Source organism: Syngnathus typhle, linkage group LG3 (genome assembly GCF_033458585.1).
Source record: "Syngnathus typhle isolate RoL2023-S1 ecotype Sweden linkage group LG3, RoL_Styp_1.0, whole genome shotgun sequence".
Taxonomy (NCBI): Eukaryota; Metazoa; Chordata; class Actinopteri; order Syngnathiformes; family Syngnathidae; genus Syngnathus; species Syngnathus typhle.
Window position 1 is genome coordinate 676,504 of NC_083740.1, and position 26,560 is coordinate 703,063.

The window sequence follows — 26,560 nt, forward strand, 5'->3', positions numbered from 1 at the left end:
TTTCACGCAGCGGCTCGCCACTTTGGTCAGCGTTGGGCTCATTAGAAGCGCATTTGATAGAGACGCGCCTAGCCAAGGAATGACGACTCTGCAGATTTGTACGCGACTACTTTTCGAATGTGATAGGACGACGTAATTCAAAGGCGAACGAACATAAAGTGTTGAAAGCTTTAGTGCAGGCTTGTGCAATCTCTCTAATGTGTCCCATATCTCTACACGCAACTTTGTGAACATTTTCAACTCATATTAAAAGGGGCAAAATTGATCAGAACATTGTATATTTGTCACTTTATTTGACTGTGATCCCGAAAGAGTCTAATAGTGAATACACCAGCCTTTGTGTTACTTTTCAGATAGAGAAAATATTTTTTGAACAAATACTATGTGTACTATACGTTTGGATGAAATGCATATACAAGTAATTTTTTAAAATCTACATTATAACAAATTTCCATGCATATTGTGTGAACCTTATCACAGCTTGCGTTGTAACGTTCCTGTGCAGTACCGCTGATGCCCACTAGAGGGTGCTGTCTGCACATTCGGGCTTAGCCTCGGGCGGCGCGGTGCGGTGACTCGGCCATTTCCGTTACCACTCGGCTCTGAAAGCGCCGACACCGACGGTGGAATGCGGCTGCCGGGAGCCAGTGGGCATTGCCGGCCGGGCCAGGCGGCGGAGATGTACGCAGCCAGCCGGGGGGCCACCGCGGCTGCTCGGTGCCCGAGCTAACGGAGCTGTTTTGCGGGGAGAACCGGACGCTTGTTATTCCATCATTTTGAGGGAGAACAAGGCGGCCTGGCCTCGGAGGAGCCCCCAGCATCATGGAGCCGCGCATTGCAGACACCCACCGGCGGCGGAGGACCACCACGGCAACTTTCCGGATCTATTTCATCCACCTGCTGTGAAGCGTCCCTCTTGTAAGGTGCGTAACAAGTCGTTTTGGTTCCCTTTACACGACGGAGGCGAACCGGGGCCACCTGCTGGCCGCGGAGCGACGTTAACGCCGCCGTCGCCGAGCAACACGCCTCGTTGGCGGATTCATTTCCGAGGACAGTCCGTCGCGGTGTGTCGCTCCGCCGGTTGCCATGAGCGACCGTCGGGTCAACATACCGAAGAGGGGAAAGCAGTATGACTGCGGGCGGCGGCGGTGCCGGTGGCGGCGGCGGCGGCGATGTCTCAAATCAAGATTGGGGACGTCGTCATTCAATCAATCGCTGTGTGAGTCGTGCCTTCGTATCGCTGCACCTGAACTCACAATATAATGCTGAACAAAATGTCGCCCCCACGCTCGTCGAATTTGCATCCGATACCTTTTTTCGTTGATTCAATTCATGCTGGGACGGGCGGACGAATGTTCCACTCAGCCCGAATGAACCAAAGAGTGCTGCTGGATATGCCTCAAATGGAGAAATGGGACAAACACGATAGTGATCAAAGTCTGCTTTATTGTCAATACTTTCAAATGTCAAGACACACAAAGAAAGCGAAATTCCCTTTCCTCTAGTGACGAGACATAGTACACGATAGACATACAAGTAGACGACACAAAATAAAAACAAGAAGGCACAAATAATAAATCAATAATATGAGTGATGAATAAATAATAAACAAATAAGATCAAGTAAATAAATAACACAATAAATAAGAGGAGCTGTGATGCTGTTGGTGCTTGAAAATGCCAAGCCTTGTGTGTCAAAATGTGGAATGAACTTGCTCATAGCTTAAAACGTCACACAGCCCTTGGCAAACGGAAGAAAAGATGGAATGGTGATGCATCCTCCCATTACTTTAGAAAGAATCCCGAGAGTCCAAATGTATCAATGGGACACATTTATGGGCGAATGAATAACTGTCAGTCAGTGTGAATGTTGACGATTGACATTGTCGCAAGTTTATATTTGCAATGCTGTCAAAAGAAGATTTTCCATTGCTGCTGTTGCGCATTCAAACACTTTTGTAGGGCGAATGCTGAGAGAGAGTCGAGCGTCTTGCATGGCTGCTTTTATCATGCTCAGCAGGGAGTCCCCGGAACGTGTCTGGGCCATCTCAAAGTGGCCTTGTTGTTGGCCGGCGCTGACCATGCAAGCGCTCCTGCTGCCCGGATAACGTGACTATTTTAAATGCTTGCTAATCCACGCTAATCTGGCTACTTGGCTGCAGTTGATTCAAACCCGGCCAGGGACGGCAAACCCCGAACCTCCCTCCCGCCACGGCTACCATTTTGCCTTGGTGACCCGCAAAATGGTGTTGACGCAAATGTACAGAACCCCAGAAAGGACGAGAAATGAAAGTGCCTCCACAACATATGCACGCCAGATGCTCATTTATTCATGCTCACCGAATTAAAATGAGTGTACCAAATGATTCATGCGTTAGCGTGTGTGTGCGCTTGTGTCACCAGGAATCTGACAGAACCGACAGCGCAAAAATGTTTTACGGTTCTTCCTCCGGGGCAAGCATGTCCTTGCCCTCCAAGAGCCGACTAAAGCGCCAGAGCAAGACATTTACGCAGGTATCCGTACACACACACACACACACACTCGCACACACACGCACAGAGTCCTGATGAAAAAGATGACATTTTGAAAGGGCCACTTGTTGCTAGGCAGAATTCACAGGGCGCAGTCAAATCTGCCCCACAGGGTTCCTACGCCGCGGCCCTGAACTAACTCGCTTGCCCGTCAGGTCCTGTACCGCACTCTGAGCTACCGCGACCGCGTCCCGGCCGAAGCGGGAACCAACACGCGCGGCGACCGACGCTCGGCGACCGAGCCCCCGGAGCGACCGGAGGACGACCCGGCCGAGCTGTCCACCCAAAGCTCGGCGCCGGGCGTGTTGAAGATCTTTGGCGACGAAATCTGCGCCGGCGCCAACTACAAGAGCGTCTTGGCCACGCCCCGCTCCAGCGCTCAGGAGCTGGTCAAGGAGGCGCTGGAGCGCTACTCGCTCAATAAGGACGGCGCCCACTCCTACGTCCTGTGCGACGTGATCGGGCGCCTGGAGGGGGTGGACGGGGCGTGGCGGACCGAGTGCCTGCGGGCGTTGGGCGACAACGAGAAGCCGCTGCTGCTGCAGGAGCTGTGGAAGCCTCGAGAAGGACACGCGCGACGCTTTGAGCTGCGCAGGAGAGCTGAGGTGGATGAACTCAACGCCAAGGAGAAGGACACCATCACGGCTGGTCAGGGCACACGCTTACACATGCAAACATGGCGATGGAGGTTGTTGTTGTTGTTTTGTGCTAAATCCCGCCCCCAAACATTAAATTCGGGAGGTGATTAGACCCAGCAAAGAGTCTCAGCAGGAACCCACGGTCTGCTATTGGATTCTTTGAAGCGGCCATTTTGTTCCGGAAGAGGTTTCCTCTTTTTGTCCCACACACACAGCTAAAGAAAGGAGTGCATGCCCGCTTGTGTGTACCCTTGTGATGTTTTGGGGCGAGCGGGTGTGTGTTTTCTCAGCCTGTGTCTGAACTCCTCCCGCCCCGCCCCGCCCCGCCGTAGGGCCCAAAGCCCCCCACTTCCTGGTGGCTCTAATGGGTCGCGTGCACAGGAGCTCCCCGCTGCGGTCGGCTCGCTCGGGCTCTAAAGGTGGGGACTGGCCTCAGGTAGGCCGGCCTGTCCGTCGTCGCCATGGAGACCAACCCCCCCTTTTCCCTTTCACATCAACTGTATGTGTCTTCTTCCTGTCCTGTGGCCTTCTCATCCATTACCTCATTGCTCAATGCATGAGTGGTATGAAAAGGAAAAGGGCAAGTGAATGTCGGGGGCATGCCAAGTGTTGAAACAAATCAAGGAGGTTGTTGTTGTTGTTGTTGTTGTTTTTTTTCCCCCACATGTTGTCGTTTCGCAGTTTATGACCAAATGAGCAAAGCGGACTGGGAATGCTAATGCTAACAAGGGTGCTTCTCTTTTGCTCACCTTGTCGCTGTTTCTCGCATGGCCATTTTACATGTCGCCATTTTACATTTCATCTTTCGGGTGTTTTACGACCAAAAAAATGCTAACGCTAAAAGCAATGCTAACAACAAAGCAAGGTCTTCGTTTCGTTCGTGGGTCGTTTTTTCACATATTTGTCCTTTCCCGCGCTTTGATTTGTGTTGTTCTTTTATGACAAAGAAGAAGAAAGAAGGCGGTTGTCGATGCTAACGTTAGCTTTTGTCGCTGTTTCTCATTGGAAGTGGTTGCTTCTCTTGCGAGTTTTTCACTCAAAGCCTTTTATGATCGTTCCTTCGATTAGACATCAACGCTCAGGCCCGCAAGCTGCAGAGGAACCGGGCCAAGGGGGCTCTCACCTTGCCTCGCTCCAGCAACTCCTCGCTTTGTCGCAGCCTCAGCGAGACCAGCCTCAACCAGGTGGACTTTGACGGACGGGCTCCTTCCCAACTGTCAATCATTCTGACGTTTCCTCCGTCCGTGCCTGTCACTGCAGTTGGCGGTGGGCGACGAGCCCAAGCGCTACTACTCCACCCTCCCGGGGCCCTACCGGGGCCGAGAGGCGGCGTCCGGCGCGTGGCGCAAGGAGGATGGCGGGCAGGGTGGCGTCCGCCATTCCCTCTACCAATCGCCGCACCTCCTCTTGCTTCAGGGCTACAACAAACAGGTCACGATCCAAAGCGGCCCGCCTTTGTTGCACTCATTCAGTGCCATTGTCGATGATAGATAGGAACTGGGTTGGCAGTGGATGAGTTAACCGCCACTCGCTGCCGTTGACGATTATAGACGTCATAGATGTTAACTGGGTTGGCTGTTGGAAACACAGTTTAGTCTAACATATTGGACTTTCTTGCAGGACTGCCTGGTGTACCTGTTGAACCGCGAGCAGCACACGGTGGGCCAGGAGACGCCTTCGGCCCGCCCCAACATCTGCCTGTTCTCCCCCGACGTCCTGCCGCTTCACTGTCGCCTGCGCCGCCTGCCCGCCCCGCCGCGCCCCGGCCAAGCGGACGAGCCGGACGCGGCGCAGCAGCGCGGGTCCTGCGTGGCGGTGGAGCCCGTCCTGGATGCCACCGTGCTGGTCAACTTCTCCCGCTGCGAGCGCTCCACCACGCTGCGCCACGGCGACCTGCTCTCCTTCGGCGCGCACTACATCTTCCTGTACAAGGCAAGTGCTTTGCGAGTGGCCCAGAGCGTTGTTGTAATGGAACCTCTCGGTACCAGGACCCCACGGGCGCCAAGCCTCTCCCCGCTCAGACCCTGAGCCGCCTCCGCAGCCTGGGCCAGATCTACGACGCCGGCCCGGAGGACGGCGCCACGTGCAACGTGTGCGGATCGGCGCTGAAAGACAGGCCGGCCACCGTGACGGGCGTGACGGCGCGACGCGGCTTCAGGCCGCACCCCGTCAAACCTCGCGGCGGCGGCGGACAGAAGAGGAAGCTGCAGTTGGAGTTTGAGCCGGCTCACGAAGACCAGCTCCTCAACCGCATCATGTCGCTCATTGAGCCCGGAGGTACATGTCCAGAAATCGACGACAATTTCGAAGTCCACTTTTTGGAAGTTGCCAATGGCGTTTGTGGTTGTTAGGCGACGACCATAAGCTGACGCCGGCGTACCTTTTGTGTCTGTGCATCCAACACTCGGCCTCCGCCTTCCCGCCCGGGAGCTTTGGCAAACTGCTCCTCAAGATTGTCCGGCGGATACAGACCGTGGCCTGGGTCAGTCCACTTCTTCCTCTCCCTTTTTGTTTCAGGCTACTTGAGCTCAGCCGTGGGGGGCGGAGCCAGCTGTCATTTTTTTAAAATAGAGTTCATATAGTATATGACTAAAATAAGTTGAAGGGGAGATTGGATTATAGAGATTCTTTCGTACCTTTTATTTTCATCATTTTCAAAAATGTCATATTGGTTGAGTGGACCATAAAGCTTTTTTTCTTCATGCAGGAATTTTACGTGAGTTAAACATAATGTGTGTGTGTGTTTTGCAGGAGAAGACCAAGGAGTTAGCTCAGAAGCAAGCTCAACAGTGAGTATCGTTTTTCCGCCTCCTCGCCTTTTCAAAAGTCTCGAGTGTGCTTTTGTGTTTGCGTACCTTGCAGCCAGGACCCGGCGTCGCTATCACTGCTCAACATCTCAGACCTGATCCCAGACCTGCAGATGATCTTCTTCTGGATGTCCAACTCCATCGAGATCCTTTACTTCATTCAGCAGAAAGCGCCGTCGTACACGCACAACATGGAGACGCTGCAAGGTACCCGTGACGGAAATGACACGGCGGACGTCGGCTTCGCCTGACCTCGTTGATGTTCATGAACCAGTTGATATCTTTGACGTCTATAACCGTCAATGGCACTGAACGAGTTAAAAACGCTGTGCTGTTCCTAAAGTGTGTTTTTTTTTTTTTTTGCTCTGGCAGGCTCCAAGGAGTCACTGCTGTCGGCCACCATCTCGGCCAACGAGGAGGCCATGAGCATCTTGGAGGAGGTCATCATGTACACTTTCCAGCAGTGCGTCTACTACATCACCAAGGTACGTGCGACAACAAAGACATGAAGTCAATTTGGAATCTTTGCAGAGCAGCTTTTTGGAAACATTTTCAATTTGAGACCATTTTAACCTTGAAGTCATCCGACAATTTTGCCATTCAGGCTCTGTACGTGGTGCTGCCGCCTCTTCTGGACTGCAACCCGTTCCCGGCGGGCAGCTCCGAGCCGTGCTGGAAAGGAGGCGTCGGATTCCCGGAGCCGGTCCGCAAGGTCCTCCAGGTCCGAATGATTCCAACTCGGAAAGATGCTTCAATGAAAGATATAAAAAAAATAATACAATTTCAAAATGGCTGGCGGAATGTTTGCGTAGGTGTTCCAGAGTGCCCAGGAGCTGCTGCAGGCTTACCAGGTCCACCCGGAGATACAGGCGCAGATGTTCGCCTACCTCTTCTTCTTCTCCAATGTGTCGCTCTTCAACCAGCTGATGGACAAAGGTAAAGGGGATGACCTTGGTTGCTCTCACCTCCATTAGACCTTCCCTGAGGAGCCCCGCCTGTAGCGCCCTTGTCAGCACTTTGATTTGAGGCAGGCGGGTGGGGGGAGATGTTGGGCAGGGGGAGCCAATCAAGATTTGTCCTTGGTGTCCTTCTGTCCTCTCTGCTCTCTAATTCCCATCAGCTCCCTTCCTCCGAGTGGGAAAAGGAGCTTTGATTGAATGAAGAAGGGAGGGAGGGAGGGAAAAAACACCACGACAAGGGGAGAAGGTCAAACGCTCCCTCCTTCTGCCCCTCTGGTCTTACGGCTCGTCATCAAAATCGTGCAACCTGCAGACGTGGCGCCGGCCATCTGTCTGGACTAGGCGCCGCCTCGCCTCGCCTCGCCCCTCCCCTCCCGTGTGCCCATGATCAGTGTGATCATTCTCACCTGCCTCTTCTTACCTGTGGTGTATTTAAGTCCTGTCTGCCCCTCCCTCCCTCCGGTCGGGTCATTGTCGTCGTACTGTCTTGTTGTTGCCATGTCCTGCTGTCTTTTTGTCTTGCGTTGCGATCCGTCTGTCTGTCCGTCCGTCCGTCCGTCCGGTTATTGTTTTGTTAACTTGTGTCAGTTTGCCTTTTGAGTTTGCGCAGTAAAACCCGGTCCGGGATGCAATCGGTCACCCTGCTCCATCCGTTCCATGACAAAAACAAAATGGAGGACACATTTAGCTCTGTCTACCAATTTTGTATATTGAAAGACGCTTTGATAAAGAAAGAAAATGGATCGAGCCCAGAGCTACATCCCGCTTCACCAAGTCCAGCAGCGAGTACATTTTGCTGGTTGGATCGCAGACAGGTACGTCGTACGTCTTCATTAGTGATGACTGCGGCGCCTGTCCTGTCCTGTCTGGCTCCCCGCAGTCTCTCATTGATGTTTTGGTCGCTGTGGTAACTCAAGAGGGACGAGTGTGTGATTAAGCAAAGCTAGCAAAAGAAAGTTGGTCACGTTATTCCCAAATCAAAGCAAAGAAATGCCATTGCCCATAATGACACTTTGATGAATCAATCGTTAGCGGCTAATTGTGCTTTCACCTGCTCCAATAGATTAGCCCTTAGCTAGCATAGCCCTTTGTTTGGTGTGTGCATTGGCCGGCCAGCCGAGCTTTCTGACACCTTTTACGAGCGAGGTCAAGCGACGTCTCGTCTGTTGCGGCCAGATTACACCATGCCGAGACGTAAGCCTATTACAGCGGCGTCCCAAACATATGGCGCAATACGGACGGATGGATGGATTTTCACATTTGCTCTGCGTTAGCATTGAGCGCTAACACAATGCGTGCGTGCGTGCGTGCGTGCAGGTCCATCGCGTGGCTGGTTCCAGCGCTCCAAAGTGTTGCAGGTGCAAGCGTGTCTGCGGATGCTGTCGGAATGGGCCCGCAAGTCGTCCCTGGGACATCTGGCGGACAAATTCTTCACCAAACTCAACAGCGCCGTGGCCGTCCTGGCCACGCCGCCGCAGCAACTCACGCAGGTAAGACGCCGTCCTTCTTTGAAATTTTGTGTATTTTTAAAAAAACTCAATCAATTGTATTCCAGTGAAATTACAATTAAAATTTGCATTGAATATTTTCACTTTGAAACGTCCCTTCAGATGAGCTGGCGAATGTTGTCGAGCGAGCACCCGGCCCTGAAGCCGGTGCAGCTACACAGGATCCTGAGCCAGTACCAGATCACCGCAGAGACCGGGCCCGTACCTGCGTGGCAGCCCGCCAGCGAGGACGAGGCCTACGTCTACCGCACAGGTGACCCGCTCGGAGAGAGACGGACACTGACCCGGCGCTAACGTGGATCCATCTGTGCATTCAGTGGACCTCCTGGAGAGCTTTGAGAACCACCCTCCCATCGTGCTGCCCAGCAGCGGCTTTGGCGTGGACCTGGACGGCGAGCGCGTGGAGGACAGCGTCTACCGACAGCTGCTCTACGTACGCCACTTCCTGTGGGGCCTGCGCGCCAAGACGCACGCTAACGCTACGCACGCTAACGGCAACAACAACAATGCGGCTGATGTTCAGGTGAGGCTGCGTCCCCAAGGCAGACACACACACACACATGTACAGGCACACACCCACAGTGTAATCTGTGCGTAAGCAGCTGCGCTGGTTGAGAAGTTTCACGGTAATCTTTCAGATGAAAGACAAAACCTCTCTCACACACACACACATGAAGAAGAAGCTAGACATGGTTAAATCATGGCTAATCTGCTTAGTGGTCAGGCTGTCTCATCAGTGGGCCGACTAGACCGTAATCCTCCATCTTAGAACACATCGTCGTCATGATGAAGAAATCTCTAAAAAAAAAAGGGCGCATTCATCAGCTACAATTTGAGCTTGAAAAAAAAATGCCGTTCACCCGTCAGAAGCTTCAGATTGTCCAAACCAGGAATCGGTTACTCAATGAGTGATTTTCAGTGGGACGAGGGCAACCTCTGGTGGCAAGCGAAAGGATCACTGCCCAGTTTAGTTGCCTTTCCGTTTCAACCTTTTTTTTTTATGCGTGATAAAATAGATGGCACAAATATTACAGCTTCTATTGGAATGAATGTTTCCTGGAAATGTCCTGTAGAGGGAGCTGCTGCCCCTGACGCAGAGCAGCCCCCGTTCGGCCCCTGGCGACGGCGAGGAAGAAAACGGCCGAGGCCAAGCGCACAGTCTCCGGCGAAACGGGGGCGGCGTCCATCACCTCCACCATCCCCAACAGCCCCCGCCCACTGCAACGGGGTACACCGAGGGAGGGGGCGGGGCCCCGCAGATGAACGGATGCGGAAAGAGGCCTAACGGGATCATATCTAACGGCATGGAAGGTAGGACTTTGGGGGGTTACTCAATCGTTTGCGCTGGCGCTGTTGCCAATTTAATAAAAAAAAAAAAAATGTAGCATACAGAAATAAACAATGACACCTGCTTGCAATCCGTGGTATTGCATGCGACTGGACCCTAACCCCTCTTGGCTTGTCTTTCTGTGTGGACCCCATCGCAAGACCCTTTGTGTGTGTTGCTGTGCACGTGTGTGCCCTCTGCAGGCTGTGTTACTCGTAGCTGTGAGTTCCCCTTCCCCGTGTGGTCCTCGTCCCCGGGCGCCCCTCCCCTCCCTGATGACATGTGTGTGGTGCTTGTAGTGGAACTGGACAAAGGACCCTATGGACTCGGCATGGGACTCATCGACGGCCTGGTGCGTTTTTTTTGTTATTAAACAGCATACTCGATATTGTCATGATCAATTATAAAATGACACCCCCCCCCCCTCCACATTAGCACACGCCTCTCAACGCCCCAGGCATCTACATCCGCACGCTGATCCCCGATGGGCCGGCGGCGTCCGACGGCCGGCTGAGGATCGGGGATCGGATCCTGGCCGTCAACGGGACCAGCCTGATCGGCGCTGACTACCAGAGGTTGGATGATCTCGTTGACTTGAACTTCAACTCAACATTGATCTTCTCCCTTTCATTTGTGTAGTGCAGTGGATCTGATCCGCCTGGGTGGAGGTCGCCTCCGCTTCCTGGTGGCCAAGTCAGACCCGGAAGTGTCGGAGAAGATCAGCGCCTCGTCCTGTTGACTGACGGACGGACGGACGGAGGGAGGGAGGGAGGGAGGGACTGATGCAGCGTGTCAGGATGGCGTGCTTGTAAATAAAGGCTGCAAACATTCAGCATTCAACGTTTGGCTTAGCGAGCCACATTTGGCGCTCCTTTGCTGGTACTCCGGATGATGCCATCACTATGGGACACTTTGTTGGGCCCCGACATTTTGTGCATCCTGATGAAAACTCACTCAGTGGTGCCCCCTGGGACCGATTTTGGTGGACAGTCTCAAGGACCCCTGCTCAAATTTGAACAGGAAGCCCGTCTATTTTGGGTTTGGGGTTATGGGGAAGGGTTTGGGGTCAAGGTAAGCAGTTGGGTTTGGGGTTAAGGTTAGCTTTTAGGCTCCTGCATGGTGTCAAAGTTTTTGGGTCATTTTGAAGATTGACCATTGCTTTTTGCAGTTTTATTTCTAATGATTGTAGTCCAAAAAGATAAACTGACCTTTTTTTACAAGATAAAAACATTTCTCCTTTGTTGTGCTGCTGCTTTTTCCACTCTCGCCCATGTATGGACATGCAAATCAAGCGGGTGGAAAAAGTCAACACTGATTGATTGATTGGTGGTATTTGTCATCGTTGAGTTTTTTTGAAATATCTTCATAATAAAAAGTTCTTTTCATATTCCAAAAAGTGGTTCAAGTCAATGCGGCTTTAATTTTGTGGTACGACATTCTTGGTAATCACAACTGTGGGACACTTATAAAAACAATCATCTCTAAAATGTATCAATAATGCTTTTTTAAAAAAATTTTACACAAACTCTTAAGAAAAAATAGCTTCTAGTTGCTACGTTAGCGCTGCTCAAACATTCTAAAAAGCAGTAAAGGTTAAACAAGTTTTTTTTTGTTATTTTTAAAGGGTAATTGTCTTTTTTTTTTTCTTGTAAAAGCTCAATGAAATCATGCATTTGTTTCAGGTTTGGACAACATTGTTTGGATTTCGCCATTAGGGACCATTGCTGCAATCTGGCCAAGCTTGTAACAATGTCATCGTCTTCTTGGCTACTCCGTAAGCCCATTTCTTCATCCATCAAAGTCCTCGAGTAGTGTTTGCTTCCATTTTTTGGAGTTAAATAATTTTGTGACAAACTTCCCTTCAGGTGTTTTCATTTCCTGGGCTCGTAGCTTTCCGTCGTCACGGCGACGATAACGGGCTGTTGGGCGCCGGCGGGTGCCGATCCCTCGCTGTCGTCCATCTTGGACCGCTTGGCCAGGGGTTCGTCGCGCGTGCCTGCCGGCTCGGTGGAAAGCGGACGACTCAGCATCACGGGAGGTGAGCTGGAAGCCTGAGCCGCCAGAATTTGGAGAGGACTGCTTAGACCTGCAGGGCGGGATAAAAAAAAAAAAAGGGCTTTTTTTAAGAACAGGAGAGGACAAAAAAGTTCATCTGGCTACATCTGTTTTTTTTATTTTTTATTTTTTTAGAAAAATGAGAAAAAAAGTCAAGAGGGTTTTTTTAAACAAAATGCAAAAATTGTACACGTATATTTTAGATGCAAGATGAATCAATTCCGACATACTGTCATTTGATTTCGAGACACAACTCCATTTTATGCAGATTCAATTGGATTTACTTTGATGAAAACAAGTTACATTGAAGAAAAAAAAACCCTGCAAGCTTTCTGTGTGAAACGTACTTGAAGTGAAAGCGGCGAGGCCGGTTGCCGTGGCGAGGCCGGTCGCCACGGCCACCGCGGTACTGCCGTGCTTCCCGTTCTGCGTGACCGGGTGCACGGGCAGATGATGCAACCCCAGCGCCACCTTGCGCGGGTCGGCTCCGTGCCCGGCGCTGTCCAGCGACTGGATCACCAGCTCTCGCTGAAGCTGCGCCTCTGACCAACGCAAAAAAGGCCACAGATGAGAAAGCAGACACACTCCGCCGGTGATACGTAGCATGTGAAGTTCTGCAAAGCGCCGGACGGACACCCCCTTTTTCGGACCCACCTCTGAGCTCGGTGGCGCAGTAGCCGTTGGGAGGGGCGCCGGTGACCACGCGCAGCATGGTGACGGAGGACGGCGTCGGGTTCTGGACCAGGTGGATCTGGCCGCCGCCCCCGGGGATGAGGGCCAGGGCCTTGCCCAGGGTGGCGCTCGGGTGGGGGGGCGCCGCCATGATCACTGGCTGAGCGCTGACCGGAGACCCTACACAGACCCGCGCCAAAAAAGTGGCAAACACTTCAAGTTAGGAAAACAAAGTCAGGCGTTGTGCAAACTGACCCGGCGCGCTCTGCGAGTAGCGATATTCGGGCACGGCGGCCAGCTTGTGCGCTAGCTGCTCGTGGTGATCCGTGGGCACGGGGGACCCCTCCCTGCTCATGCATTCGGGGGTCTGCAGCCCGCTGGACGGAGGCGACAGAAGGTGGGTGGGCGAGGCCGGGGCGCTCCTGGACAAAAGCAGATTCACAGCGCAAACGTCAAGACGGCGGGAGGGCAAGGCGGCCCAAAAGTCAGCGCCACTTACTTTGTCCTGCCCAATGGCGAGCAGCACAAAGGACAGACAAACAAAATGGTTACTCCGGATGATACAGAGTGCGGCTAGGAAAAAAAAAAAAGTGGCCTTGCCCACTATGTCTGAAATATAAGTTTTCATTTAACCCACTGAAAAAGAAAAAGGCCTTTCTTTCCAACACAGATGGCGATTTTTTTCCTTTACGTATTGTTTAGGCATGTTGATAAAGCCTAAAGCAGGCATCGCCCCCTGGTGGACTAAGTGCTCAATGACATACGCACCAGTGTCTGCCTTTTAAATGTAAGTATCAATTTTCAAATGTCATCAACAGAGCCGCCTCCTCATTTCAGCTGTCTTACCGGGACGAGAGGGGTCCGAAGGGGGTCCGGAAGCAGGCCACGCCCCTCTGCCTGCGCTTGCGGAAGGCCTGCTCCACCAGCTTGCCCTCCGAGCTGGAGTCCACGCGCCAGAAGCTGCCCTTGCCCGGCTCGTCCTGCGAGCGCGCCACTTTCAGGAAGTAGCGGTTCAGCGACAGGTTGTGGCGGATGGAGTTCTGAGCGGCGTAAAAAAAAAGCATCAGAAGAGAGAGAAAATGGCTGGGTGGAAAAGAAATGGTGGGAATCCAACCTGCCAGCCCTTGTCTGCGGTGCGATAGTAAGGGTAGTGTTTGGTGATGTGAGCGTAGATGCCGCTGAGCGTCAGCTGCTTGTCGGGCGCCGACGAGATGGCCTGCACGATCAGCTGAGCGTACGAGTACGGCGGTTTGGACTCGTCCTGAAACGCAGAGGTGTGACCGAAGGCTTGGCATAAAAATAAATCAATACATCATTTTTTTTTAAATAGAGTGGAGGTAGCCCAACACAAGGAGGGAGGGGGGGAGGTCCTCACCTTGGGGCTGTCGCCGCCGCCCGACTCTCCGGTCGCGCCGCGCTGATCGGCCACGTTGCGCCTCTGCTCCGACACGGCCTTGGCGGCGTACTCGACCGCCAGCTGCAGGTCGCTGGTCACGCTGCGGGCGTAGCGGTAGCCCGACGACCCGGCGCCGCGAGGGCTTGCCGGGCACGAATTGGGAACGCTGGAATTGTAGCAAGAGGGAGGAAGGGAGGAAGGGAGGAAGGAAGGAAGGAAGGGAGGAAGGAAGGGAGGAAGGAAGGAAGGAAGGAAGGAAGGAAGGAAGGAAGGAAGGAAGGAAGGAAGGAAGGAAGGAAGGAAGGAAGGAAGGAAGGAAGGAAGGAAGGAAGGAAGGAAGGAAGGAAGGAAGGAAGGAAGGAAGGAAAGAAGGAAGGAAGGAAGGAAGGAAAGAAGGAAAGAAAGAAAGAAAGAAAGAAAGAAAGAAAGAAAGAAAGAAAGAAAGAAAGAAAGAAAGAAAGAAAGAAAGAAAGAAAGAAAGAAAGAAAGAAAGAAAGAAAGAAGGAAGGAAGGAAGGGAGGGAGGGAGGGGGAGGGAGAGACAGAGAGAAAGAAAGAAAGAAAGAAAGAGAGAAAGAAAGAAAGAAAGAAAGAAAGAAAGAAAGAAAGAAAGAAAGAAAGAAAGAAAGAAAGAAAGAAAGAAAGAAAGAAAGAAAGAAAGTTGCACATTTGTTTGGAGTCTTATAATAGTGATCTATGCGACTGATCTCAATGAGAAAAAAAATCTGCTCCAGACAAAAAGTTGTAGACAGATTGACAATCTCTGTCTCTCTCTCTCTCTCACTCTAATAATCAATGAGCTGCGTTATGTTAATGATTGCCCAGCGTGCATGTTGAACAACCAACAACAGCTGCCATGATGCTTGTAAAGTCAACAAGCCAGCTCTGATTTGACACACAAAAAAAAAAATCAATCTGCAGAGCAAAACAATCCTCCCGTCCACCAATCCGACTGCGTGGAGCTCCCGCCCCGCCATATAAGGCGTGAGCAAGCGGACAGCCGCTGCAGTGACATCATAGCGCCACAAGAGGGTACTCTTGACCAAGAGTGAAAAACTGGGAGCGATATGAATGAGCTCATGTCAACTTTACACACACACACACACACACACACGGATATAAATACACGAACATCATCTCATGATGTCAGAGCAAAGTCCTGTGAGCAGTCACATGTCAGGAATCCATGTACATAAAGTTCACGTACTGTATGTCCTCACCTACGCAAGTCAAGAAACGGCATCCCAGCATTACACTATTATCGTTATTGATGTTGTCACCAGAAATAGAATGTTTGCTGTTTTATTCGTTTAACTTCAGGCGAGTCCCCATTTTTATGACTTCGGTTTACGTGTGCGCGGCATACCTGAGGGTGCCGGTCGGCGACGGCAGCGGCGAGCCGAAGGCTCTCATGTGCTCTTCGTGCTGCTGCGCGGTGGGGATGCTGATCTGGAGCGGGGAGATGTGAGGCAAAAGCGGGCGCATGGGCGGCGAGGGGAGCTCCTTCTCCCGCTGCTCCTCGTGGCTAAGCAGCGACGCAAACTGGATCTTGATGACGGTGCTGGGAAAGCGGAACACGCACCTGAAGGAGGGCGAGTATGATGCCAGTTAGTCGTCGTGTCACATTGACAAAAGCAATTTTAGATTGACACCTTCTGTTCAACCATCTTTCACTGTTGAAATCAATGGAAATACCATGACTCAGTTCCAGCCGCCTAAATACAAAACCATTTTTTTGTAATGTGTTTACAATTTTTAATTGTGTCAATTTAATAACAATGTTATTAGTAGGATTAATAAAATGCTGATCATCACAGCATTATTACCGCTATACCTCATTTGCTGCATTAAATCGCCCTTTATTTGGATAACATTGATGAACTTATTTCTTTGATGAATCATTTTCATTTCAGCAAAACCAGAAAAATGCGCAAAATCGCACCAAAGTTGGTTTTGTGTTTATTTCATGTGCTTTTCATTGCACACTCCACTTCCGGTACCAGCTGCTCTAAACACTTGAAAGCGACCAATCAGAGATGAGCACCGCCCCGCCCCGCCCCACCCCCCTCAAGGTCCAACGGCCTGATTGACGACCACAACACAACAAACGCCCTCGCCGTGTTTCGACTTTATTTAAGACAAGTCAGCACCATCATTTGGGCCACAACTTCAAACATGCACGAACTCAGCGTTTAACGTCAAAGTTGACGCTGAAGGAGCAATTCAAGTGTAGAACGAACGCAGCTAGCTTAAGCCCCGGCCCGTGAGGACTTGCCAGGGCAGGGGTGCGTTTGTTTACATTAGCAGCTACACGTCACGTCGGCTAAGAACGCCGAAAAAAGCTATTGACGAATGTTATTGCTCCAACAAATGTCACATTTTGCACTTTTTAATACCTAAGCAAATAAGCCTTAAGGGTAGCCGCAGTTGATAATAACGTGTTTTTTTTTTAAACAACACAACGCTGCTAATATTAGACCTACTCACGAATGTGCTCAGCTAGCCTAGCTAAAGTTCATTCACTTGCATGGAAAGAAAAGTTTGGGAAACAAATAAATTCGTTTTAAAGAGCACATAAAGTGACATTTCAATTCAAGCCGCGAACTGCCGCTCGTTTGTTATAAATGAGATCCATCGTCGAAACCTCACAACTGCCGAGGAAAAGTGGAAACTCTCGAAAATAACTTTTGATTGATGTATAAATGAGTTTGTACGCGGAACGTTATTGAGATCACGTTTATTAGCTTGTGATGCTAAGTTAACATGCTAAGGTGCAGCAGAAGGAGCTCACTGTCGGGGAAGTAGCAGCGGCGGCGCTCCTCTCCGCTGGAACACGCCGTCCACGAACACGCCGTTCTTGCCCAGACAGCGCAGCGAGAAGCCGCTCGCCTCGTCGTAGCCGAGCTGCAGGTGCCGCCGCGAGATGAAGCTCGAATGGCCCATGTTGATGTCCACGGAGCCGTGGGACGAGTTGCGGCCGATGGTGAGCGTCCTCTGGCGCATGACAAACTCAAAGTCCCGGCCCTCGAGTCTGGCCAAGGCCTGGGGGAGAGGAGTTTCGAGGCACGCGGGGCGCAACCCAGCAGCGGTGGCCTGCGTCAGCGGCGGACCGAGGAAGGCAAGCGACGGCTGGTGCTGGAAGACGTGCGAGGTGACCGCCACTCGCACGGGGCTGCAGGGCGCCGATTGCAAGGCGAGCAGGGCCCGAGCTCCGGTGTCGTCCCGGTAGTCTGCCATGTTGTTTCGCAGGGGGTCAATCACACTTTCACAGGCACTTCGCAACGTGAGAGTTTGGGGCCGGGGCACTTGTTCGCTGGGGCTGACAGAGCAACAAGCACTCCCTGCAGCGAGGAAGAAGCGGAATGGAGCCATGGGAGGAACCGGACTGCTGCTGCTTGGTAAAATGAGAGAGAGCGTTCACACAACTCTTTGGGGAAAGGAGAGAGATGTCTGTCAGTGTGTCAATTCTCCTGAGTGAGAGAGAGAGAGAATTGTTTTTTTATTTCCAACACAATGGAGACCCATAAGGAATTGGACAAGCGCTGCGTTCATGCACTCCTCGTAAACTAGACCTCTCAGGTCTGTGAAATGATGGCATTAGTAAAGCAGACATAACCCTTGTTTTTGACGGGCAAGTGAAAATGTTCAAAGAAAACGATAGCACCGATGACAGCAGAATGACATTTTCACTCACAGACGCCACATGGGGCAGGAAGTGAGCGAGTGACGCGTAATAGTGTTACCCCTGTCACGTTTACGTGTTATACTGTACAAGCTTGGAAGAGAAAGTACACTTGGCTTTCATCCAATCACAGCGCTCACAACTTGTGGCTGCGTGAAAAGCCCCGCCTCCATTACGCCCCCTTCTTTATGTTATCGATCGTCTGTTTATAAACACGGAAAGAACAAGATGGCCACAAAACCCGGAGAAACGGATCTCACGTGCCGTTGACTCGCTGCAGTCATAACGCAGAGTGGCCACACGAGGGTGCTGTTTCAACACTTCATTCGCTTCCATTCTTTTCTATCGGACCCATTTTAGTTTTGAACCGAGTGTTTTTGCAAATGATCTTTTGTCTGTTATTTGTGTATTTTACCCAGTATTTTTTTTCTAACTAAAATAGATACAGTCTATAAGTCAGGAAAATACAGGAAGTCTGCCACATTTGCGGCAGCCATTTTAGGCTGACTTTGGTCAGGTGTACTTTTATTTAAAAATCAACCCCCAAATTGGTTTAACTAAGCCACGTAAAACTTTATAGACAACGTGCAAAAAGTCTCAAGAAGCTATGCCCCCCCCCCCAAAATAAAACCACACATTTTGATTCAAAACACCCATTTTAAGGTCATTCTGTGTTCTGCCTGTTTTTTTTTTCCCAAAGGTGCCCCACAACTGATACTATTTTTGCAGAACTGTGCGGTCTCGCACTAAAAAGACAACTCAAGTGTCACACTTGTAGTTCCTTTATTGGCATATTGGGTTATTTATTGTACATGGACATGTCCGGTTCCATTTCCTTTTTTGTCTTTACAATATTTACCACATATAGCAACAGCACCAAGTGTTTTTATTATTATTTACACACATTACATAAAGATTGTATCACAAAGCATGTGTGAATTGAAAAAAAAACAAAAAAAAAAACAGGGGAGGAGCATGTGTGTTGGGTTACTTCCAATGTCATCACGAGTGCAAACATAAATAGTGCATATGTGTTGCCTGGTAACCAAAAGTAATAAGACACGCACGGGGACTCAAAATGCCGGTGACGATGGGGGCGTGTGTCCAAATAAAGTCTATTTCACGATTATCATACGTAGCAATGCAGCTAGGATGGCGCTTGAGGGGCCGGACGACTTTCAGTTCTCTGCAGCCGGTCTTTGGCGCTCAGAGCATCCGGTTGCGTTTATGCGTGGGCGAGTCCGTGATGACGTCGCCGCAAGGGGCGGCGCCCCGCTTGCGGTTGGCGGCCGAATCCAGGTGGAGGGCCATTTCCTCGGCAATGAAGGTGTTCAGGTCCACGTCGTGAAGGCCGTTGCGGCGCCTGGCGTGGGGGGGCGCCACCGCCGGGTGGGTGGGCGAGCCGGGCGGCGGGCCCGACGAGCGCACGGAGATGCTGGCCATGGCGCCGCTGAGACCTGGACGAGGTACAAAGGTCTATACCTCCATTCAAGACAACACCTAGTATGTAACTTGTCCCCTGTCATGTTGGCCTGTTTTACTGCCATTTCTGCCCCCTTCCTATTTCACTCAGTCAGCTAAAAAAACTTTTGCTTCTATTAACTAAGTACAATATGCATGAACAATGTTATGAAACAAACGAGACGGAGGGCTCCGCCGCCGTGGGAGGGATCCCAGCCAAGCAAAGCTGCTCTTTACGTTCCCTTTAAAAGTGTATCCGTACTGACCGTGCAGGGCTATGGCCTCTCGGAAGGGCTGCAAGTCCGTCTCCACGGAGCTGCCCGTCTCGGGCGGCCGGCTGGCGGCCACCATGGCTCCCCGGGGCGGGGCCCGAGTCGTCCTGGGAGGGGGGTTCTTGCCGCACAGGAAGCTGATGAGGTCCTCTCGCCGGATGGTTCTCCGGCGCTTCTTCACCCAGGCCATCACTTCTTTGTTGCGGCGCTGGTAGCCGATCTGGATCCCCAGGTCGTAGCTGCGCTGGCGCGCCTCCATGCTCTCTGGGGAACAATAACCAAAACAAGGTTCTTACAAGCAAGCACCACCACAGAAGGTGAAGCCAGTATAAGCTGTTGGGGATGAACAAAGAAAAGAAATCAACTCTTTTTAAGGATGTCATTACCCACCTTTGTACATGTTAGTGACGGCAGTGGCCGCATTCTGGAAGGGCACCCAGAGCGAAAGGCCTTGCTGTTGACATTCTCGGTCTGAAAATCACATTTCACAAACTTGAAGAAAAAAAACTTTTACTCATTGTTCTTCTCCTTTCCTTGTTTACAAAAAGCAAATAACGACAGTTATGGAGCTGACTGTGGTGGCCGGCGGCGGGTGAGGGGAAAAGAATTAAGCCGTCTAAGCAATGCCGATGCCAATGCATCCTCAGAACTGATCGTACTTCGGTTTTTCACGTCACAGCCAGACGGGAGGAGGGAGGACAAGGGTTGGCAAGTTCCTCACCACTTAGCACGTATGACCGCTAAGTAGCATTAGCTTAGCATCCAGGGGGGGGAGACAGGCGAGGGCCTCCAAACGTGCTGAGCACTTCTGAAGACCACCTGCATCTTCGGAAGTCCACTTTTCGACTCTGCAGGGTTACACTTCCGCAGACCGGTGGCCGTCTGGAGGCAACCGGGTAAGGTTGGCGTCGAGGTCCGATCCGACACGAGCCCGAAAGAAACGCTTAATGGGAACAATATGTTCAAGACGACAATGAAAGACCCAATGGAGAATTACTGGGGGACCGGCGTTCATTTAAAGGTAGATCAAGAGAGGCGTTGGCCGGTGTCCTTTGTGTATGCCCCCCCATCACTCTTCTCTTCTCGTGCCCCCCACCCGTCCGTACCTTTGTATAGCTGCGCCACCGCCGTGGCAGAGTTCTGGAAGAGGTGCCACAGCTTCTGTTGGTTCTGCTCCGTCTCCTCGTCGCCCAGCGGCTCGCTCTGCTCGGCAGCGGCCAGGCACTGGCGCTCCCACTTGGAGAACCAGTGCTCGGGGCCGTGCTCCTGGATCTCGGCTTCTCCCTCCTCCTTCCTTTCCTCCATGGCTAACGGGTTAGCCTCGACGCTAGCCCGCCCGGCCGCTTGACGTGTCCAATCTCGTCGCGGGGATTCGCCGGTCCTTGGCGCTTACTGTTCGATACTTTGCGGGAGAGAAAAATGTTCCTCGGGCCTCTAGCGCGAAGAGGGGACGGGGGGACACGGATAATAACCGCTAGAGTCGCATTGTGTTGGTCGGCTTGTCCGCCCTACTTACACAATACACACACATTCACCACCGCACTAGAATGACAACACAAGATTTTCTGCCTTTAGCCCCGCCCAACTCGTGTCCTTTCCGAAAGGCGATTGGCTACGGCGACGATCACATTCAGAGCTAAACACGAATTCCGATTGGCTAATAGGTGACGACGAGCAGAATACTGAGCTGCGATTGGTCAAGAAATTAAACGACACCGACGAGGAGCCTGGCCTTTTTCCCCCCAGTCTTGACTGCATTACGACCGGCAGGAGGCAGCAAGATGCCGTGGAAAGCGTCCACTCCCTCTGCGTCTTGAAAAATGTTGGCGGAAGTCTTTCTTGAGAGGTCGACGTCGGCGATTAAACGTCTTTTTATAAAAGCCCTTAATATCCAGATGACGCCACAAGTACGTGGTGGTCTCGTGTTGGACCCATTTTGGGGACTGAACGATAGCAACACAGCGCAATGTAAAACTTTTCTTATTTTATGATATGATTTAAAATTGTATTTTTTGCAACCCTTCACAATGATTGTACGTGAACACAAACAATGGCATTAACAAAAGTCTATTTCATTATATTTTTAATGAATTTTCTTTTCAATGTGTGTCGCATTCCGGACGTGACGCTTGGACTCACGGAACGTGCAGGATATTTGATGTTTTTAATCAATCACTTTAATTACTATTAAAGCAATATGAACTTTTTCAAATGAACGTTCACAATTTGGTTTTATGAGATGGGTTTCGTTTTTTGCAGGCCTTATCTCGGTGGCCCAGGTTCAATGGAAGGTCTCAACCCAAGTGAGTGTTTCTGTCATGTTTGCATCTTTGATGACAGTCGTTGAGATTAGATATGGAGTGCATGGAAAGTTCAAGTTCACGCTGTGTTGGTGTTTTTTCATCATGTCTGATAGTGAGGGAGAGTCCAAAGATTAGCGGGAGATGTTTTTATGGCCGCTCGGACGTTTCTGTGCTTGCCATGAAAACATCCAAGGCCGCCATCGACTTGTCACATTTGGATCATGAGCAAGGAGCGGCAGGACGTGTTTGCCTTGGACGATTACGTCCAAGAACGAGGACCCACGCTGACCTTCAGCAACCTGCACTACTGCATCCCGGAGAGCAGGTGGTGTCGAAAGAAACGGCCGGAAAAATACATCCTCAACGATGTCAGGTAGGTGCGACGCAAACATTGTTTCAAATAGCAATGGAAGTCGCTTTCTGTAGGTTTCAACATACAATTGTTTCTAAATATTATGTTGTATTGGACCTACCGTATTTTTCGGACTATAAGTCGCTCCTGAGTACCAAACTGGAAAAAAAAACTGCAACTTATAGTCCGGGGAAAAACGGTATTTAAATTTTTTGGCTAATTTAAAAACAACGACTATATATGTATCAAAACACCGCTATTGTTTGTTTATACACATGTCTGACTATATATTAGCTTTATATGAGCTCATTTTTTAAACTAAAATCTGTGTTGTTGTCGCAGCGACATCATGAGACCCGGGATGAACGCCATCATGGGCGCCACAGGAAGCGGCAAAACATCGTGAGTTCAAACATTTCGCCTTGTCACGCTCGCGTACACTGTGTACTCGTATTTGTACTTGGTTACCTAATTCCCCAGCCTGCGTCTTGACACGTAGGCTCCTGGATGTCATCGCTGGGAGAAAAGATCCCGCCGGACTCCGGCAAGGAACCATCCTGGTGAATGGTAAAGTCGTGACCTCTGACCTTAGGCTCACTTCTGCATACGTGGTCCAGGTACGTGGCGAGTCATGTCGCACACACAGTTGTGTTTTTTATTGAATTCATTTCATTCCATACTTCCCAGGATGACATTCTGATGGGAACGTTGACCGTGCGGGAGAACCTTCGCTTCAGCGCCAACCTGCGTCTGGACCCCCGACGCCACTCGTCTGCGGACAAGCGCGCACGAGTGGACGCCATCCTGGACGAGCTAGGCCTGAATGACTGCGCGGACACCAAGGTTGGTTCTGAGTTGTCACGAACGTTGTTGTTAAACATGCGCTCAAAACGTTGATGATGCAGATCGGGACAGAGTTTCTGCGTGGCGTGTCGGGCGGCGAGAGGAAGCGCTGCAGCATCGGGATGGAGCTCATCACCTCGCCCGCTCTCCTCTTCCTGGACGAGCCCACCACGGGCCTGGACTCCAACACGGCCAACTGCATCATCAGGCTCCTGCACAAGTACGCAAACCACCTCATCAAAGCCGCACGGCGGATGGATCAAACAAAAAATGGATTGTGCCCATTTCATTTTTATAATTGATTCTTTTATATGATTTCAAGAAGTTGTTTTGAATTCTAATAATACCTGATATCAAACAAAAATAAATATAACACAATAAACCCTCAATTTTCTTTAAAAATAAAAAATAGATTTTTATAATGATGTATAATTATTAGGTCATTTATTTTATTATTTGATTTTCTTTCTTGAAGTTCTATTTTTAATTCTAATATTACCTGAAATACACCAAAAATATATGTAAGACCTCAATTTTTTTTAAAAAATGATGAGAATCACCTTTTTTATTCTTAAATCAAAACACACACCAGCGCAGAACATTTCCCAAATATGGCTCCATAATTGTCCGTTGATTCCCCCCCCCACCTCCAGACTATCCCGGCAAGGCAAGACGGTCATCTTCTCCATCCACCAGCCGCGCTTCTCCATCTTCCGATGCTTCGACCACCTGACGCTGATGCACAAAGGCCAGGTGGTGTACGCCGGGCCGGCCCAGCGCACCCTCCAGTACTTCACCGACCTGGGTACGCCCCCCCCCCCCCTAACGCCGGCGCATGGCTACGTCACATCGGCGCTTTGTTCCAGGCTACCAAATTGAGTCCTTCGACAACCCCGCTGACTTCTTCATGGACATCACCAACGGCGAAGCCAAGTCCACCCTTGAGGAAATGAATACAAGTATGCTATATAAGTATGCTATATAAGCAAATCCAGCGAAAAGTGCAGTTTACGTCATGTTGTGACTTTTCATCTCCAGCAGGTGAGCGCAAGAACGTGCTAGCCGTCAAGTATTTGCAGTCGCAGCTGTGCCAAGACGTGCTGCGCGAGCTGGACCGCATCAGCCTGGGCGTGGCCGGCGAGGTCAAAGGTCGGGAAGAGGCGGCCGATTACGCCACTTCCTTCCTCTACCAGGTCAGCCTTTCACTCGAGTTCAGGCAAAACGGTGCTTTTCGAGCCGACCGTCTTCCAATTTCTTCAAGTTTGTCTTTTTACGGCGCCAAAAATGTTTGGAGGCAAAACGGGAGATAATGAACATGGCTTATCACGCAACTTGATAGCGCCGGTGTTCGGCAGATGCGCGTGCTGTGCGGCAGGACGGCGCTGAACTCGCTCAGGAACCCGCAGACGTCGTACGCTCAGCTGGCGCTCAACATTTTCTTCGCCGTCCTGGTGGGCCTCATTTATTTCCAAATACCCTTAACCCTGCCCGAAGCTTTGCAGAACAGGTACGGTGCCAGCGGTACCAAAAGCATTTATGTCGCCACAATTATCAGCAAGATGTTTGTATCTTTTATGATTTGTATGTTTTTTTAATGTATTTTTATTTGTTTTGATGTATTTTTAGTTATTATTATGTTTTTTTGTAAATGTATTTCTGTTTCTTTTATTTATGATGTATTTTAATTTTTTTGCTCTGTGGGCAGGAGCGGCGCGTTCTTCTTCCTCATCATCAACATGGTGTTTGGGAATCTTTCGGCCGTGGAGCTCTTCATCAACGAGAGGGCCATCTTCATGTCATCCAAGTTTTCTACGTTTGCTTCCACGTCGATGTGGAGAAAAGAAAGCTGACCTTTGCTCATTTTTTGCTTGTGCAGCCATGAAAACTCCAGCGGCTACTACCGCACGTCTGTCTACTTCCTGTCCAAGATCCTCGCTGACCTCATTCCCAATCGCATGATTCCCATCTTTATCTTTTCCGCCATTGCCTACTACATGATGGGTACATGAAACTTTATTCGGGTTCATACATTGAAGGGAAAATAAACCCTTCAAATGTTCGGCCTGGAATTCAAACATTTAGCGTTTAAAAAAAAAAAGAAAAACACAAATCTATCATTCTATTCATTATAAATATTTAATCATGTTTTATATAATTTTATATTTAAAATTGTCATATATTTTTAATAATCTATGTGAGTAATAATAATAATAATGTCATATATTTTTTTATATAATATATATAAAAAAATATTTGTATAATATACAAATACAAATATTTTTATAATATATAAATATTACACACATATTTATATAATCCATGTATATTTGATATGAATTGGTTATGAGAATTTTATTCTGACCAAGAGCAACTGAAGACAATCATCTTTTTATTTGAGCCTGTATTTCTTTCAATCCATTTTTTTTCTGGCGTGCAGGACTGAAGTCAGCGTTGGTGGCCTTCCTGCGTTTTGCGCTGACCATGTCGCTGGTCAGCCTGGCGGGGGTCAGCTTGGCCTTCCTGGTGTCGGCCAGCGTCTCATCCTTCGCCATGGCCAACATCCTCATCGCGCTCCCCTTCGTCTTCATGATGGTTGGCGCCGAGCGCTCGGCGGGCGCCGGCCGTTTGGCCTCCCGGCCGGCGCCCCATTTGTGCCGTCTTCACAGGTGTTTGGCGGCTACCTGGTCAACCTCAACGCCATGCTGAGCTGGCTCTCTTGGCTCAAGTGGGTCAGCATCTTCAGATACGGACTCAACGTAAGAGCCCGACTCACAAAACAATCGTCTCAGTCCCGCTGGTGGATGGTTGACCTCTGCGTTTTTGTTTCTTCCTGTCCGCCAGGCCGCGTTCATCAACGAGATGGCGGGACAGGTGTTTTACAGCAACACCACCACGTGAGGAGAACCGCAAGTCGATAAAAGGAGCCCAAATTCTCTATTCTCATTTGCGCCCTCCGCAGCGTCCCGGGCGAGCTCTTCCTCTGGAGTCTGGACATCGACTACTCCACGTGGGGCTTCTGGCAGAACCAGGTGGCCCTTCTTGGGATCATCGTGGTCTGCATGGTCCTGGCCTACGTCCAGTTGCGCAGGATCAACCGATGGAAGTGAAAGCCGGTCTTTAATTAGCGGCCCGGTCTTTAATTAGCGGCCGGGTGACGCACTGCCTCCAGCCCCGTGGCACGTTATATAAAAAAAGATTTGCTGACACCAGACATTAAATTGGACTGAATAATCAAAACAGAGCAAAGTCTCAAAGGGTCGACACATTTATTTATCAAACGCCAGCAGCCAACCAGCTCATGAAAGAGCCCGAGCGCACGTGTTGGGTGGGGGGGGGGACATTTGACTGCGAGGCGGCTAATCCCGCGCTCCCAGCGGGCACCAGGGAGGCGAGCGAGCGTGCGCTAATCCGTCGTCCGAGACTTTGTAAAGCTTCTTAGCGTGACAAGCCACACTGGAAGACGTTTGATGGAGGGCCTCGACACAAACCATTTTTTAGTTGACGCTAATATTGAGATAAATGTTTGCTTTGTATGCAAAACGCAATATTTTTTCATAAGAAAAGTGTTGGATCTTTTTTTTTTCATTTGCTCAGCAGCAAAAATATGGCTGAAATGTTGTGCAACTTTTCTGCTGCAAATCTTGTCAAGTCTTTTTTACTTTTTTTCCCAATGATACCAATCAACATGGATTGTTTTATAAAAAAAAAAAAAAAAAAAAAAAGTGGACACCCGAGAAACAAACTATGGGATGACA

General features: G+C 50.3%; 4 protein-coding genes across 9 annotated transcripts; 2 read left to right on the top strand and 2 right to left on the bottom strand.

Annotated features, from left to right (window-relative positions):
* The first annotated feature begins 1,102 nt into the window (after positions 1-1,102).
* Positions 1,103-10,532, top strand: radil (Ras association and DIL domains). Its single transcript, XM_061274313.1, has 20 exons — positions 1,103-1,219; positions 2,403-2,513; positions 2,687-3,179; positions 4,238-4,353; positions 4,430-4,600; positions 4,790-5,101; positions 5,158-5,446; positions 5,521-5,651; positions 5,921-5,958; positions 6,032-6,183; positions 6,349-6,461; positions 6,581-6,697; positions 6,789-6,912; positions 8,253-8,425; positions 8,546-8,696; positions 8,761-8,966; positions 9,517-9,754; positions 9,974-10,122; positions 10,206-10,345; positions 10,410-10,532. The coding sequence occupies exons 1-20, from the start codon at positions 1,130-1,132 to the stop codon at positions 10,507-10,509; spliced, it is 3,414 nt and encodes a 1,137-aa protein (XP_061130297.1). The 5' UTR covers positions 1,103-1,129; the 3' UTR covers positions 10,510-10,532.
* A 638-nt stretch (positions 10,533-11,170) lies between these two features.
* Positions 11,171-17,577, bottom strand: foxk1 (forkhead box K1). Its single transcript, XM_061274304.1, has 9 exons — positions 16,684-17,577; positions 15,259-15,474; positions 13,873-14,059; positions 13,612-13,758; positions 13,344-13,537; positions 12,753-12,919; positions 12,480-12,677; positions 12,173-12,367; positions 11,171-11,856 (listed from the first exon to the last, which is right to left on the bottom strand). The coding sequence occupies exons 1-9, from the start codon at positions 17,262-17,264 to the stop codon at positions 11,642-11,644; spliced, it is 2,100 nt and encodes a 699-aa protein (XP_061130288.1). The 5' UTR covers positions 17,265-17,577; the 3' UTR covers positions 11,171-11,641.
* A 763-nt stretch (positions 17,578-18,340) lies between these two features.
* On the bottom strand, positions 18,341-20,612 carry hapstr1b (HUWE1 associated protein modifying stress responses b). The gene is made up of 4 exons (XM_061274311.1): positions 20,414-20,612; positions 19,698-19,778; positions 19,302-19,571; positions 18,341-19,031 (listed from the first exon to the last, which is right to left on the bottom strand). The coding sequence occupies exons 1-4, from the start codon at positions 20,610-20,612 to the stop codon at positions 18,781-18,783; spliced, it is 801 nt and encodes a 266-aa protein (XP_061130295.1). The 3' UTR covers positions 18,341-18,780.
* On the top strand, positions 19,999-26,550 carry abcg2b (ATP-binding cassette, sub-family G (WHITE), member 2b). 6 transcript variants are annotated; one of them, XM_061274308.1, is made up of 17 exons: positions 19,999-20,328; positions 21,567-21,610; positions 21,724-21,983; positions 22,305-22,364; positions 22,462-22,579; positions 22,650-22,805; positions 22,868-23,025; positions 23,459-23,610; positions 23,672-23,764; positions 23,844-23,998; positions 24,161-24,312; positions 24,511-24,600; positions 24,682-24,806; positions 25,243-25,397; positions 25,472-25,561; positions 25,647-25,699; positions 25,765-26,550. In XM_061274308.1, the coding sequence occupies exons 3-17, from the start codon at positions 21,832-21,834 to the stop codon at positions 25,910-25,912; spliced, it is 1,857 nt and encodes a 618-aa protein (XP_061130292.1). In that variant the 5' UTR covers positions 19,999-20,328; positions 21,567-21,610; positions 21,724-21,831; the 3' UTR covers positions 25,913-26,550. The 6 variants fall into 6 exon arrangements, with proteins under 6 accessions (XP_061130292.1, XP_061130290.1, XP_061130289.1 ...); XM_061274306.1 differs by lacking the exon at positions 19,999-20,328 and adding an exon at positions 20,876-21,275 and having other exon boundaries at positions 21,686-21,983; XM_061274305.1 differs by lacking the exon at positions 19,999-20,328 and adding an exon at positions 20,876-21,275.
* The last annotated feature ends 10 nt before the right edge of the window (positions 26,551-26,560 follow it).